Here is a 15,861-nt window from a genome sequence, read left to right on the forward strand (position 1 = left end):
CTTGACACCCTGGGGTGCCTCAGGTTGTCTGTCCAACACCAAATCAATTTATTTATGGCAATGTAATGTAAATGGGATGTAGTTTGGAAGCAGATGGTCTAAATCCCGACCGCCGGCTTCCAGACGTTCTAATCCCGGCGTGGTACTAATGACAGGCGTCTAAATTTAGACGCCTGTCATTAACCAGACACCGAATGAAGTGATGCCGGGCGCGGACAGCCACTTGGGGTTAGGTCTAGGGCTCCCGGGGGGGACTTAGGGTTAGGCACTCCTCCTGGGAGGTTAGGGTTAGGGGGGGGGTTAGGGTTAGGCACCCCCCTGGGGGACTTAGGTTTAGGTGGTGGAGAAGGGGGGGTTAGGTTTAGGCACTTGGGGAGGTTAGGGTTAGGCACCCCTAAGGGAGGGTTGGGGAGGGGGAGATTAGGTTAGCGATACTTACCTTAGGGACGATCGGGGATTTTCACCCTTGCCGGGCTGCCGCTGTCGGGATTTGAACCGCCAGACATGCGTCCGGTGGTAATACCTACTACTGCACCCATGTAAATATGTGGACAAAAAAAAAGTGCAAACCTGTCCCCATCACATAACTGAACCTAAGAATGACAGGTCAGCACAATTTACTTCACTTTACTAAATTGTTTCCAAATTTCTCAATAACTTTTGTCTTAGGGGTGCCGTGAAAACAATGCTGATCCTCTAGGGCGCCGTGATTCAGAAAAGTTTGGGATCCTCTGCATTAAACCAGTTAATTTTCCTAGGTTATGACACAGTTTGTCACTCAGGAGTATTTCATTAACGTATAGGGGCAGAAGAGGCTTGGATAAGTAAGTGTTGGCGCAGGCGCTGCACAGTCTGGGGTCTGAATTCCAATTGGACGTTCAGCGATGTGTCAGGAGTGATCGGTGAGAAACTGAGCGTTACGCCTGACGTTCTGAATATTCTACTAACAAAACCATAGGGATCGCTGGTACCCCAGCCCTGCCTCTCTCCAAGATCGCCTCCTTGTGAGGAGTGTTGCTAGTACACAGAGTTATTAAATATCACGTAAAAAAAAAGACTGGTAACAGATAGACAAAGTTCCATTTCATCCTATATCCCTATCAGGACCAAGAATCTGCTAAGTGGTACAGTCATATTGTGACGTTACACTGGCAGCAACTGCCTTCTCCTGCGGTACTCTTGTCTCTAGCAGTAGTCTCTAGGAGAGCTTAACGGGTGTGCCCATGGGTGGCAGAACCATGGCTAAAGAATTGTTTTACCACGCTACCCCGGTTCAAAAACACAGGGGGATATATTTACAAGGTGGTGTCTCCTCGATGCCTTTTTGCTCAAAATGTAAAGCGGCATTATTATTAACTGCAAAACGGGCTGGGGCCTGGCACTTCATATTCAGTTTTGAACTCAAACCCACAACGGCTTTTAGTATTCCCTGTAGCAGTCACATGCTGTGTAATGGGCCTAATCTGCCACTTGTTCGGCAGGCCGCCATGAGTCCTATGGCAGCTGTAAAGGTGCATACACACACACAACGATTTTTTGAACAATTAACAATATAGTTTATCGTTTAATCGTTGAAAAAATCGTTCACTTTCTGAGTTAAAACGATGAACGATTATCATTCGTGCGCGTTCACGTTTGTAGTTCAGTCAGACTGAAAAAACTCAACGATTTTCAGTAAGGGAATATGCAAAAATCGTTTGTAGTTCAAAAAAAAATCGTTCATTACATTTAGTAAATGAACGATTTTAGTAAACTATTTTCCCTTGAGAAAATGAACGAAAATAATTTTCCAAAATCGTTAATTTACTAAATCGTTGTGTGTGTGCACATTACCGTTACAGCCATCCATGGCAGGGATGGAAGAAACTATCCATCGGATCACAATTGGGACTTGGTAGAAGGTTTATAATCCAGCAGGACGGTGACCCATCGTTTACAGCAAAAGCCACGCTGCAGCCAATGACCGCAGCCTCCTGGTTATTTTGCAGATGTGCCATTTATGTCATCATTTGCTATTGTCAGTCAAAAGGTGTAAAGTTTCCCCACTAAAGGAATATAATAAATCAGGCACCAAACACCGCCGACCATGCAGACATGGTACAACTCCTAGTGAATTAAGATACAGACATAAAATGGTTTATTGGTATTTTATCATTACACTCTTTCCAAAAGTCATCCTGGTCATTATACTTCATACTCACACTCAATGCCAAGAACACTGACCCCTGTGTACCTGGCATGGTTACAGACAGGCTTGGCAACAAGTAGGTGAAACCGGCTGTAAAGTGCAATACAAGATCCATTTATTGATTGTAGAAAAGTCCTGAGGTGGAGAAGGTAACTGCAATACTGGCAATTATATTACTACAGAAACTTACACTAGTCATGCAAGATAAATATCTACCATGTTTTCATTGAAATTTGCAGTCCCACATATACGTTTTAATTTTTTCAAAGGAGGTTCTATTACTACTTTCTTAAGGCTGCTGCTCCAAAAATACGTCTGTCTCCTGGAAACATTTAATTTATACTTGTTCCCTGGAGATTAGTACCCCTTTCACATCGCAACGCCCGGTCACACCTGGGATTTTGTGCATTGATCCATTCCCGAGAGCGGACCGGCTGAGACCTCTTTCAGACTGGCGGCCCGACACGGCTTATTGCCGGATTGATGACGTCACCGCCATCACGTGCGGAACCGGCGCTTGGAGATGAGATCATCTTCATGCGCCAGCTCTTATGCCGTGAACGAATCGCATCGACCCAGGTTACTCGGCAGTGCTACGAAAGACACAGTGAAAAGATTCGTGGAGACACCTGATTTTCGGAATGTCAATAATTAGGGGCCGCTCAGCCCCCCGATAATTAACATAATGATTATGTCCCTTAGTCTGAGCCAGTCTGTCGCCAAGCTCCGTGGTGGTCACAAGATGAGATAGGAAGTAGGTGGGGCCAGATTTGTATGCAATGAAGGTTCCAAAGCATCTCTACCCACTACATCATTGGCTGCCGTAGTAATCACATGACCCTCCGTAAAATATTCTATAGGAGATTGGATCCAAAAATTTAGGAAAAATGAACAACTCCACATACAGAGAAGCACCTATTTTTACAGAATATTGCTCCTTTCAATCACTAAAATGTATAAAAGTCCTTAGTGTGAGAGAATATCAAAGAATAAAAATGTATCTTCCAGCCTATTTCTGCAACTACTGTAGTTTGCCTGATGCTGAGACCTAATTGCAAAGTGATTGAGTGTCTCCTGAGTTGCGTGGGACGCATTAAAAACATTTGTGCCACACTAACCCCATCCACCCAATAGAAATGGGCATGCCATGTGCCAGGCTCTCCGTTGCACCTTTTGTAACAAATAATGCTTCGTCTGTCAAGACTGAAGGTGTGCTTATAGTTTTTTTTTTTATTATTATTATTATATAAATGTTATAACCAATGAAAATACTGTCAGAAGGGAGCACAACACAGGCAACAGTATGGGGGATTACAGATGCCCAGCATCCCTTTCTAAATCAGAATTACTGCCTGAATATGAAGAAAAGCCATTGTTCTGACTTGATTGTTACTGACCACGGCTTATATAATTATTTTTAGCTGTACTTTTTGTCTGTGGGGAAAAAAAAGTGCCAGTATTCATACAAAGTTACAAGTTGATAGAAGGCTTGTAGTAGTTTCCTTACTCTGGATAAGTCTCCAGAAGCCTATTTTATTCATTTCTGAAAATATTTCACTGATCTGGTTCTGGAACTAGTTATAAAAATGTATAGGATCATACAAAAAATGAAAAGTGCCTTTACTACGCACAGTTACTCCCAGAAAAGAAACACTGGTATTTAGTACTTATGGAGTATTTATGTAACTAAGAAAAAGTGTTCCTTTATGGGGCGAGTACTCATGGACTGAGTAATGGAACATTTTGTCTTTGTTATGTGACTTATTGTTCCTAGGTGCACCTCCCTGTACATATATAAACACATGTAAATGTGAAATATTATTGATTGGGAAGGAAGGTGATCATATGTCTGTACGGACAAACCTTGTTCTTTTGGAGTATTTATGTACACAGCATATTCACATTTTGTGGAAAAGCAAAAAGTTTAAACTCTCGTTTCAATTCCAATGCCTTGCCCTTTACAAACAAAATATGATGGCTTCATGACCATCCTTAAAGGACTGTTTCGATCATCTCTATAGCCGGAGGCGGACAACCCATGCTTAGCTACTGTAGGACTACAAGACACACACTGGAAACCCATAGGTTGCCTAAAGCTTCTGCTAGAGGCAGTTCTGTTTGAGTGATCGCAGCTTGGTTATGAGTACTAAAGCTCATGCTTACACACTATACAATAAATCAGGCCGATCACCAGATTTTTGGCAAATGGGCCCAATAATTGTATAGTGTGTACCTAGCTTTAGTCCCTGACCCCCACTCCCCCCTTCCCCTGTTCGGTGGTATCATCAAAGTTTGTATTGCTCTACTGATGATCACGTTTCCAACTGCTAATGTTCATACTACAAATTCACTTATCAGAATGTGCACAGACCTTATAGGAACACACAGGCAGTCATTGGTTTTCAATCATGAGCACTTATGTAACTGTAGTGTATTCTTCAGCAATCAATCATATGTAAAGTTGGCATCTGTAGTATCTGGAACACATGTCCCACGAAGAAGAGCACCGTATTAAAGAATAGAAACATCTTGGAGTTCATACCAACAATAGAAGTCATTATGACTCAACGCCGACAGTGTTCTGCTTCCTCAGCATTTGGTGTCTTTAAGGCAGCACTGGGTTCTAGTACCATCGACGGTGCAGATTATAGTCAGTGCGGAGGGATCATAAACCACTCTACAAATACCCAGCGGTAAAATGGGATGCGGTCACAATCTCCACCACGGGGATTCCGCCGTTCAACCCAACAGGGTAAAATAACCTGACACCTCAGCCAATGACAATTTGTGATGGACAAAAGTTAAAACTTATTTAAAAAAAAAAAAAAAAAAAGTCCCAAAACAAATTTCCACTGGTTTGCCACTAATAACGTGGCAATTAGTATGTTAGGTGTACAAGGTAAAGATTCCACCACCAGTCAGTGCTGGGTGCCTGTAGCGATGGCAGAGAGGTACAATACTGGTAATGCGGTATTGCTGTGTGTCATTTGGAGGTCTCAGTCTGTGTTGGAGGTAGATTGAGGTTGGTTCCAGGAATAACAAATTCTCCTTCACCCTCGATGAGAGGATACCACTTCTGGAAATCCTTCTGCAGACCTGGTCAAGGAAATAAAACAAGAACTTACAAAGAGAACATGATTCCACTCATGAAGCCAATGCCTAAAGCTGTCCTAAACCCTACAAGTGTCACACCAGTCTCCCTCCTTCCAGAACTGCTTGAAAAGGCTGTGAGCTCACTTCTGGTCTCTTTTTCTAGAGCGTTACATAACATCTCTGATTCCTACTGCCTGTTCTACTGATACGACCCTCATCAAAGTTCAGGATCGATATATTGACACGTCCCAAGGGCTCTACTTGGTTCTTATCCCCTTTGACCCATTAGCTGCTTTTGTAGTCAACATTGGCATTCATGGTTCTCCTACGTACTCCGTTTGAACAATGAGTTAGGTACGGAGATCTGTCATTCTGTAGATGGACCTCAAGGTTCTTGAGCCCTATGGTTTCCTCTACTTATTAGCTAGTTTGGACAAATTGTCAGTTCTTGAGGCTTCAAATAAGACCTTTCTGTAGCTAATACACAAATGCATCTGACCCCACATGAGCGATTAACATTTAATTATAGCAGTAATAAATGATCACAAGTGAACTGCTGCTCCACCCAAGCTAGCTCCCGCTGCTTAGGGGTCTATTTACTAAGCTGTGTTAGGAGATCAAGTGAACAGTGATAAGGTACCAGCCAATAGCTCCTAACTGCCATGTCATTGGGTGGTCCCTTCTCACCGTTTACTTTAGCTCCTAACACAGGGTCTGATTCAGAGCCGGACGCTATTTGCGCTCGCTCGTTCAGAAAAAAGGGGTGGCTATTCAAATGAACCGTTCGCTCTTTGCTGTCTGTTGACGCCTATAAGTCTGAACGAGCGAACAAAACTTGCGGTCGTAATTTTGAAAAATACGCCCCCTGGCCGCTCGCACCATACGTCATGTCCACTATTTATTTGATTAATCGAGTACATCGAACAGCGTATGAACTGCTCGCTACTATTGTGGCTGGTTTTTCCTACCGCTATATTGCGAGCAGTTCTGACTATAAAATAACCCAGTGACGTGGTCAATGACGCTGCTGTTTTAATTATGCACACCCTTAAAATGCCCGTTTTGACCTTTAAGCACGCCTGCGTTCTGAATTCTACTCCCCGTTTTCAAGCACCATCCCCTGTTACCACCCACATACGCCTCCTCCTGTCACTCAAAGTAGGCATTCGCTATTTAGCGAACAAACGATTTTCGGCCGCACTGACTGGTTCACGCATGAGTATTACAAACCGTACGCATGCGCAGATGTGCGAACATCGCTCGGAACGAGCGAACGGCCGCTTACGAGCGGCTCTGAATGAGACCCACAGCTCAGTAAATAGACCCCTTAGTCTCCAAGTGTCATAATAGATTACTAGCTTTCATTTTCCCAACACATCTAACATTGCTGAGAACACAACCTGTCCTAGAAGGTTTTCAGAATTTCTGTACAAGCGTAACCCAAAATGTGCTCAGATCCTCAACTAAGTCATAAATAAATATATATATATATATATATATATACATATACATACATACACACACATACAGACACAAGAAAACCAAATCCAATAGAACGCAAAAGATTGCACACTTTTTCATTTATTTTTGTCAGACACGGCCTGATTCTGCAAGGATTGTAATTGCAAAGCTGCACGCAGGCTATAGATATATGATGTATGCACGCAGGCTATAGATATATGATGTATGCACACAGGCTATATATATATATATTGTGACACAGTCAGGTTAGGGGGTCCCTCTCCTGGGTAGAGGACTCCTTCCTTACACACACACACACACACACACAGCAGCAGGGAAGCAGCACACCAGTCTGGATGCAAGTACAAGCTGGTCGGCGCCAGTCTTTATTGTACAATGTCAGAAATAACATAAAGAAAACATAAATCCTAGCCCTGTCGGGGCACTAACTTCACAGGTGGTTCCCTCACTACCAGAACCTGGCAGGGCCTAATGCCCTCACCAGCAACAAAAGCACAGCACAGTACTTACAAATAGATTTTTCAAGTGTCTCTGAGCAAACTCCCTGCCTGCTCTCCCAGGTGAGACACTCAGCCTAAACACACTAGGCTTATATTGGCCACTCTCAGGTGGAAACCCTAACAAGCCTGTTACCAGGCTGCAAGGCCCAAAACCTGGAGTGGCCGTGGGTGGAGCCCTCCCTCTCCTCTCACCCACAACCCCCAGGTCCCAAACCGGCTTTTCAAAAAGCCGAGACTCAAGCCTGCTACACTGCAGACTTTCTCCTGGGGGTTTAAAACACACAAGACAGGAATCTGGGACAAATGTACCTGCCCCAACCACTTTACCAGTGATCCTATCACATATCCCCCCCTATGTTTCGACCTGTGGGGCGGAACAACTGAAGCCCCCAAACAATGAACGCGTGACAACGCGTCTGCATTGGCCAGCTGGCTTCCTGGCCTGTGTTCCACTGAAAATTTAAAAGTTTGTAACGCCAAGAACCATCTCGTAATTCTCGCCTTACTGTCCTTATTTCTGGACATCAACTTCAAAGGGGCATGGTCAGTGGTCAATTTGAACTTTCTTCCAACCAAGTAGTACCTGAGAGCCTCTAACGCCCACTTTATTGCCAACGCCTCCTTCTCCACTGTGGCATCGGGTAGGCATCGAATTTTGAAACACTGTTCAACTTTCGGAAGTCATTGCAGAAACGCACACTCCCGTCGGGCTTTGGAATCAACACAATGGGACTTGACCATTCACTATGTGATTCTTCAATAACCCCTAACTCTAGCATATTTTTAATTTCTTTCGACACCGATTCTCTTTGTGCTTCTGGTAACCTATAGGGTTTTAGATTAACTTTAACCCCTGGGTCAGTGATGATGTCATGTTTAACGACCGAGGTTTTCCCAGGTACGTCAGAGAACAGCACCCTATTTCTGATCAGAAACTCCTTGACCTCTTGTTGTTAAATTGCCGACAGGGTTTTTGCCACTGTCACTTCAGGAACTAAGGGCCCTGGTTTTACTGGAGGGGCTCGGACAGCCGACAGTACCGTTCTATCTTTCCAGGGCTTTAACAGATTTATATGGTATATCTGTTCCGGCTTTCTTTTCCCCGGCTGGTAAACTTTGTAATTGACCTGTCCCACTCTTTCTAAGATTTCAAAGGGCCCTTGCCGTTTAGCCAAAAGTTTATTTTCCACAGTGGGAACCAACACTAACACTCTGTCCACAGGAACAAAGCTGCGTAACCAAGCATTGCGGTTGTATACCCTCTGCTGTGCCTGTTGAGCCTGTTCCAGGTGCTCTCTCACTATCGGCACCTCTATAATAGGCAATGGAACTAGTGGACCCTTAAAATGTGGTCTGGGAGCATGATACTGACACTCAGGGCAGGATGCGCAAAAGTCAGATACCTCTTTATGAAGCCCGGGCCAGAAAAACCTCTGCATTATTCGCTCAGTGGTTTTCTCTACCCCTAGATGGCCTGCCGTTATATGACCATGGGCCAGATCCAACACTGTTCTTCTGTAGGCTTTGGGAACTATTAGTTGTTCCCCAATATCTTCCCCCTTCTTAGTCACCTGATATAACAAATCCTGACACATTGCCATGTGGGGATAGGACAAAGGACTATCAGGGTCTATGGGTTTACCATCAACTACTTTTACATTCTCCCTGGCTTTTACCAAAGTAGGGTCATTCAACTGCTCCACGGCAAAGACCTCTCTTCTGACCTCTAAATCAGGCAGACGATCCACTGGCCCAACAACACTTCCCACCTCAGTGGGAGGCACATCAGTTGGCGAGCCACCCTCACGCTCCGCATTCTCTAGTTCGCTAATCATAGTAGAAAAAGGGAATAACTCTGACTCAGAAGAAACTCCCTCCTCCACTACATCGACAACCTTCTCAAATGGGTCGGGGTTGTTCACTTCTGGAACAAAACGGCTTTCCCACAACTTCCAGAAGTGAGAATCTGGGACAAATGTACCTGCCACAGACCACTTTACCAGTGATCCTATCACAATATATATATATATATATGATGTATGCACACAGGCTATAGATATATGATGTATGCACGCAGGCAGCTTTGCAATTGCGATGCTTGCAGATATGGTAATGCAGCAGGAGCGCACTATCGGCCGGCTGCGGTGACCCATGTGGTCTCGCAGCCAGCCGTCGCAGTTTAGAGGAAGGGGCCAGGAAATCACTGCCAGCCAACGGAGATCCCGGCTTCTTCCCTCCCCCACAACAGCGGTGACTTGCCTCCGTTTCGGGAAATGGAGGGCATCGCCGCTTCCTCCCCGCCCCCAAACGGCAGCAGACTGTCAATTACTGACAGTTTGCGTGCGGGCTCCCCTGCGCAGATTCCCGAACATCGGGAATCTGCAGTCAGCAGAGCACTGCTGAATTAGGCCCACAGTACGTGAACCTCAACAGTTCAGTTAAGGGGACTGTGTCAGTGAATGGGATGACAATCGGGTGTGTGTGTTTGGGTGTTCCAGTTCGATTTAAACAACACATAAACCAGAGTCTTCACTACACAGGTATGTGACTGCGTGTCATGCATCAATCCAAGGAGATTAATGAGGACCTGAGAAATAGCTACTGATGCTCATCAGGCTTGAAGCAATTACAAAACAGTTTCTTAAGTCTTTGGCCTTCACCAAACCACTGTCAGGCAGATATTGTACACATGGAGAAAACTCAACACCAATCCGTGGCGTAAGTTCATCCCAGATGCCCGGAGGCAAGTTATAATTTGGTGCCCCCCTGCCACAGCCGCTGACACTGTAATGTAGCAATTGGCATGCAGACAAGCTATAGATAAAGGTGGCAGTAAATGGTATGACATGGAGCTCTCCACTAGTGTATGGTGGCTTCTCAGGTGGTGGGAAGGGGTGCCATGTATTGGGCAGCCGTGACAGTACACTCCAGGTACATAGTTACAGCCCTAAGTGGGGTGAATATGTTGTGGGCAATGGAGGAGGTGCCCCTTCAGAGCTGGAGCCCGGCGGCAGGCGCCTCCATTGTCTCCCATAGTTCTGCCCCTGACACCAATGTTATTCTCCTCAGCAGTGGTCATCCAACGAATATCACTCGAAGAGCAAAGCATATAATATTCCAAGAGAGTCCCAGGCTCTACAGGCTTCTCTTGTTTTTAGTGTACAGTGTCAGGTAAAGGATGGACAGGAATAGTGTGAATGGGAGGACAGCAAGGTGGAAGCTACTGGTCTCCAAGAAGAACATTGCTGCACATTTAAAATCTGCTAAAGACCACCTGGAGGAACCAGAAGACCACTGGGCGAATGTTCTGAAATCTAAAATATAACTTTGTCTTAAATAGGCATAGAGAAGACCAAACGCTCCATTCCGACATTGGAATCTGTTCCCAACCATGAGACACGGTGGTTTGGGGCTGTTTTGCTTGACGGCTTGCTATTATTGATGGGACTATGAAATGTGGACAATGTCAGGGTGTCCGCCTATGAATTGAAGATCAACAGACGATGGATCTTCTAGCAAGGCAATGACCCTAATAACACAAGTCAGGAAGCAGAAGAACCTTCGCATTTTGGAATGGACAAGTCAAGGTCCAGGGGGTACATTTACTAAAGGTCTAGTTTGTTTTCCAGACAGTTTTCCAATCCACCCATTTACTAAAGGCAAAACCGATGTAAAAACGACCAAATGACGACATTAGAACATTGAACCAGCTACCTATTATGAAAGGGTCATGTTCTCTGACGCTATTGCTCCAAATGTAGGCCCGTCGTGAATGAGAGGTCACTCTCCATAGGAATGAATAGGGACGCGCTGTTCTCAATCAGAGCATCACCATCCATTCCTATGAAGAGTGACACATTCGCGATGGGGCTCCAGTACTGTTTTTTTGCATTGCCAAATTTCGGGACGCTACTTGGAAAGCAGAGGACATGACCCCTTCATATGGCTAAATATTCTTTGTGAAGCGCTGCGGAATATGTGTGCTCTATATAAATAACAGGTAATAAATAATAATATTGTGGGAATTAGATTGGTGAACGAGGGCAGTGTGGGGCTGTTTTTATGTACTAAAATACTTTAAAAAAAATTGGTGTCCAAGTCCTGTCTTTTGTTTTATTTTTTGCAGGTGCCAGCCGGCCTTTAAATGTCCGGACATGCTGGCACTTGAGGTTCACATCTGCTGTCCCAACAAAGATATTTATTAATGTTGGATCATTTTGATCAATAGTTAACAGAAAAAGCATATAATTTTTCTGTTATTTGATTTATTGGGTTGTGTTAATTGTTATGACTTAGATCAGAGGTTCTCAAACTCGGTCCTCAGGACCCCACACAGGTCACGTTCTCCAGGTCACCCAGCAGGTGTAGTCATTACCCACTGACACATTTTAAAAGAACCATAGGTGGAGCTAATTATTTCACTTGTGATTCTGTGAGGAGACCTGGAAAACATGAACTGTTTGGGGACCTGAGGACCGCGTTTGAGAACCTGCAACCTAGATGAAGAACGGAGCACGTTTATGCAGAAAATGCAGAAGGGTTCACATACTTTCTAGCACCACTGTAAGTGTCCCTACCGCCAAAGTGCTCATTTGGGGCCGATGGATAGTTGTACACAGGATGGCCGTAATAAGAGCCGCACTGCGCACACGTAACTATATGCGGACATTCACATGCCAACTGCAGAAACTTGCATTCTGTAATCAGTTCAGCCCTGCATCAGGGACGCAATGTTCTGCAATGACAATACCCTAGGAAATCTTAGGGTTATATGTAATAGGCTCCGATTTGCTGGCACGGGTGTAATATCAGTGATATAGCCACTAAATTTAAACCAGTAATTTGTTTTAAGGCAAAAGTAGATGGGTAAACTCAGATCTAAAGTTACCATATTATATTCTATACTATCTCCTAAATGCCCCTCACCAGCATGTCACATATGATACCTGATTTATTAGACGAGTCCAATAAAATGACCCCCACCACACATGGTGTTCATGAATATCCTCTGACAGAAGTGACCTGCATACTGTATAGCTGGCTCTGTATACAACCTGTGCAGCCTGGACTGTGCTGTCTCTGTATTTGCAGAACACACCGGATGTCGGTAAGCCGGTTATCCTATCTGCTTCCCGATGTCTGTGTCTACTCACCTAGATGACGCTGCAAGAAGGCTAATGTCACATTAATAACTATATCCATCCCAGCATACGGGTTGATTTCTCCTTTTAACTTAAATATCTTCCCTATCAAGTAACCAGTCAGGAAGGTGAAGTCTGGGAAACTCTGGTGCACGCTGCCCCTATGGAGAGAACAGGAGAGTAACATGAAACCAGTATAGTATATAGTGCCTCTATAACCCTGTATACACATTACAGTCTGATTATAAATGTGCATATGTACAAATGGAATACATATGTTACACCGCCGGCTTCCTTTAGGGTGCCTAACCCTAACCTCCCCCCCCCTGTGCCTAAACCTAACCCCCCCTTTCCCCGCCATCTCAACCTAAGTCCCCCGGGGGTGCCTAACCCTCCCTCCCCCTAGCCTAAACCTAACCACCGGGGGGGGGGTGCCTAACCCTGAGCCCCCCCACCGGAACCCTAAACCTAACCCTACATGTGACAGGGGCAGTGACATGATGTGAGGAGGGGAATGGAATGGAGGCAGTAGGAAGCCACAAACAGAACTGTATAGTGGAAGGAGCAGGGTTCCCCAGCAGCACAGAGTATATCAGGAGATGAGTGATGAGTTAGTGAGCAGGGATGTATTAAGGGGGGGGGGGTGGAGACAGGGGCGGTTGTCCCGGGGCCCCCACACACAGAGGTGCCCCCAGCACGCAGGGAGGGTTTCTGAGTAGCTAGAAACCCCCCTGACAGACCAATTCCCCCTGCTACCGTGGCTGGAGGGGGCAGAGCCAATACGACAAGCCCCGCCCCCAAGTGACCCGCGAATAGCGGCATTACGGCGTGAGGGGGCGGAGCCTAAGGATGTGAACAGCAGCTGCATAAAAAGTAAGTGTGTATATCTACTGTTTTATTGTGTATGTGTTAATGTGTATATATGTGTTAGTGTGTGTGTATGTGTCTGTGTGTGTATACTGTATGTGTGTATGTATACTGTATATGTGTTAGTGTGTATGTATGTGTTTGTGTGTGTATACTGTATATGTATGTGTTTATGTGTGTGTATACTGTATATGTGTTTGTGTATACTGTATACGTGTATGTATGGGTTTGTGTGTGTTTATACTGAATATGTGTGTATGTGTTTGTGTGTGTACTGTATATGTATGTGTTTGCGTGTATACTGTATATGTGTTAGTATGTGTATTTGTGTGTGTATACTGTATATGTGTGTATACAGTATATTATATACGTTTGCTACATATATATATGTGTGTGTGTGTGTGCGTGCGCATGTTTAATGCACACGTGCATAAAGAAATTAAATAAAAAAAAAAATATATATATATATATAGATATATATATTAGTGTATGTAGACCCCCCCCCAGAAAATCCTGTATTTGCCCCTGCCCACACAGTGTACCCTGTTCCCGGATGGGGGCTGAGCTGTGTTCTGAATGCAACAGTACAGTCAGCGCTGCCGCATAGAGCACAGAGTGGCTCCCAAGTCCCCTCATCAGCATCACGTGACACATCCTATCCGCGACACTGATCACTGATGTGGGGCCTCAGTAGCCACTCTGCACTCTATGCAGCAGCCCTGACTGTGCTGCTGCATTCACAACACAGAGCCAGAAGGTAAGTAATCAGGGAGGGTGGGGGTAGGTTCCGTGTGGCGCGGGAGGGTAGGCTTGGTGGAGGCCCCCACAACTTAGCTGCCCCAGGGCCCCCACAAGCCTTAATCTGGCCCTGTTAGCGAGGACAGGGCTGCATGTGACAGGGGCAGTGACATGATGTGAGGAGGGGAATGGAGGCAGCAGGAAGCCACAGGCTGAGAGTTATATAGTGGAAGGAGCAGGGTCTCCCAGCAGCACAGAGTATATCAGGAGATGAGTGATGTGTCAGTGAGGACAGGGCTGCATGTGACAGGGGCAGTGACATGATGTGAGGAGGGGAATGGAGGCAGCAGGACACCACAAACTGAGAGTTATATAGTGAAGGAGCAGGTTCCCCCAGCAGCACAGACTATATCAGGAGATGAGTGATGTGTCAGTGAGGACAGGGCTGCATGTGACAGGGGCAGTGACATGATGTGAGGAGGGGAATGGAGGCAGCAGGACACCACAAACTGAGAGTTATATAGTGGAAGGAGCAGGTTCCCCCAGCAGCACAGACTATATCAGGAGATGAGTGATGTGTCAGTGAGGACAGGGCTGCATGTGACAGGGGCAGTGACATGATGTGAGGAGGGGAATGGAGGCAGCAGGACACCACAAACTGAGAGTTATATAGTGGAAGGAGCAGGTTCCCCCAGCAGCACAGACTATATCAGGAGATGAGTGATGTGTCAGTGAGGACAGGGCTGCATGTGACAGGGGCAGTGACATGATGTGAGGAGGGGAATGGAGGCAGCAGGACACCACAAACTGAGAGTTATATAGTGGAAGGAGCAGGTTCCCCCAGCAGCACAGACTATATCAGGAGATGAGTGATGTGTCAGTGAGGACAGGGCTGTATGTGACCGGGGCAGTGACATGATGTGAGGAGGGGAATGGAGGCAGCAGGACACCACAAACTGAGAGTTATATAGTGGAAGGAGCAGGGTCCCCAGCAGCACAGAGTATATCAGGAGATGAGTGATGTGCTAGTGAGGACAGGGCTGTATGTGACCAGGGCAGTGACATGATGTGAGGAGGGGAATGGAGGCAGCAGGAATATACAGACAGAGTTATATAGTGGAAGGAGCAGGGTCCCCCAGCACAGGGTGTCCAAACATAAAATAATCACTAGACTTTGGTGCCATTTGCATATCCAGAGCACACACACAAACCCATACATTTATATAGACCTAGCATGATTAATGTCCAAGTGACATCTCATATTATGCCATCTCGGAAATCACTTAAGGTGTAATGAGAGATAAGGAGACGTCTGTGATAAAACCCGCTCCATCTATACATCCTCCATACCCACATTACTCTTCAGGCTCGTACAGAAATATGCAAAAACTGAGCAACCCCGAGCGTTTTCCCGTCTTCCTGATCCACACTCCCGCATTATAAACTTACATGATAGTGATCATCTTTCTCTCCACGCTGGTGGAATCCATTCTTTTCATAATCCGTACGTTCTCCACCCACTGGAACTTTTCCGAGTTGACAAACAAGACTGGCTGGTGGATGACGGAGAGCATCTCGTCCCTCAGAGAGTACATCCAGGCATCTAGAGCCACAGCACACCTACAAACAGGGAGGACAGTCCGGTTACACCACGCCATGCTCAGAGTCCCGCACTGTATAATGACCTATTGCGTTATTCACACTGCTGGCCGGGTGTTTCCTTTGTGACATATAAAGTCCTGTATTTTTCTGGACTGTAAGTAGAGTAGGTGGTAAATTTACTAAGGAAATACATGCTAAACACACAGGGCCTGATTCAGACCCGGTCGCAAGCGCTGAGCGCTCGCAACCA

At 45.6% G+C, this 15,861-nt stretch overlaps 1 protein-coding gene across 3 annotated transcripts in view; it reads right to left on the reverse strand.

The window, feature by feature from the left end:
• Positions 1-2,140: 2,140 nt before the first annotated feature.
• Positions 2,141-15,861, reverse strand: part of PLA2G7 (phospholipase A2 group VII) — a 58,970-nt gene continuing 45,249 nt past the window's right edge. For all 3 annotated transcript variants that reach the window (XM_088467269.1, XM_088467268.1, XM_088467267.1), the window contains 3 exons: positions 15,459-15,629; positions 12,417-12,565; positions 2,141-5,284 (listed from right to left, as the gene is read on the reverse strand). In XM_088467269.1, the coding sequence (XP_088323395.1) occupies positions 5,172-5,284; positions 12,417-12,565; positions 15,459-15,629 (433 nt within the window). In that variant the 3' untranslated portion in view covers positions 2,141-5,171. The remainder of the gene's footprint in view (positions 5,285-12,416; positions 12,566-15,458; positions 15,630-15,861) is intronic.

The sequence above is a fragment of the Taudactylus pleione genome, unplaced genomic scaffold (genome assembly GCF_031769625.1).
Source record: "Taudactylus pleione unplaced genomic scaffold, aTauple2 ptg000070l, whole genome shotgun sequence".
Taxonomy (NCBI): Eukaryota; Metazoa; Chordata; class Amphibia; order Anura; family Myobatrachidae; genus Taudactylus; species Taudactylus pleione.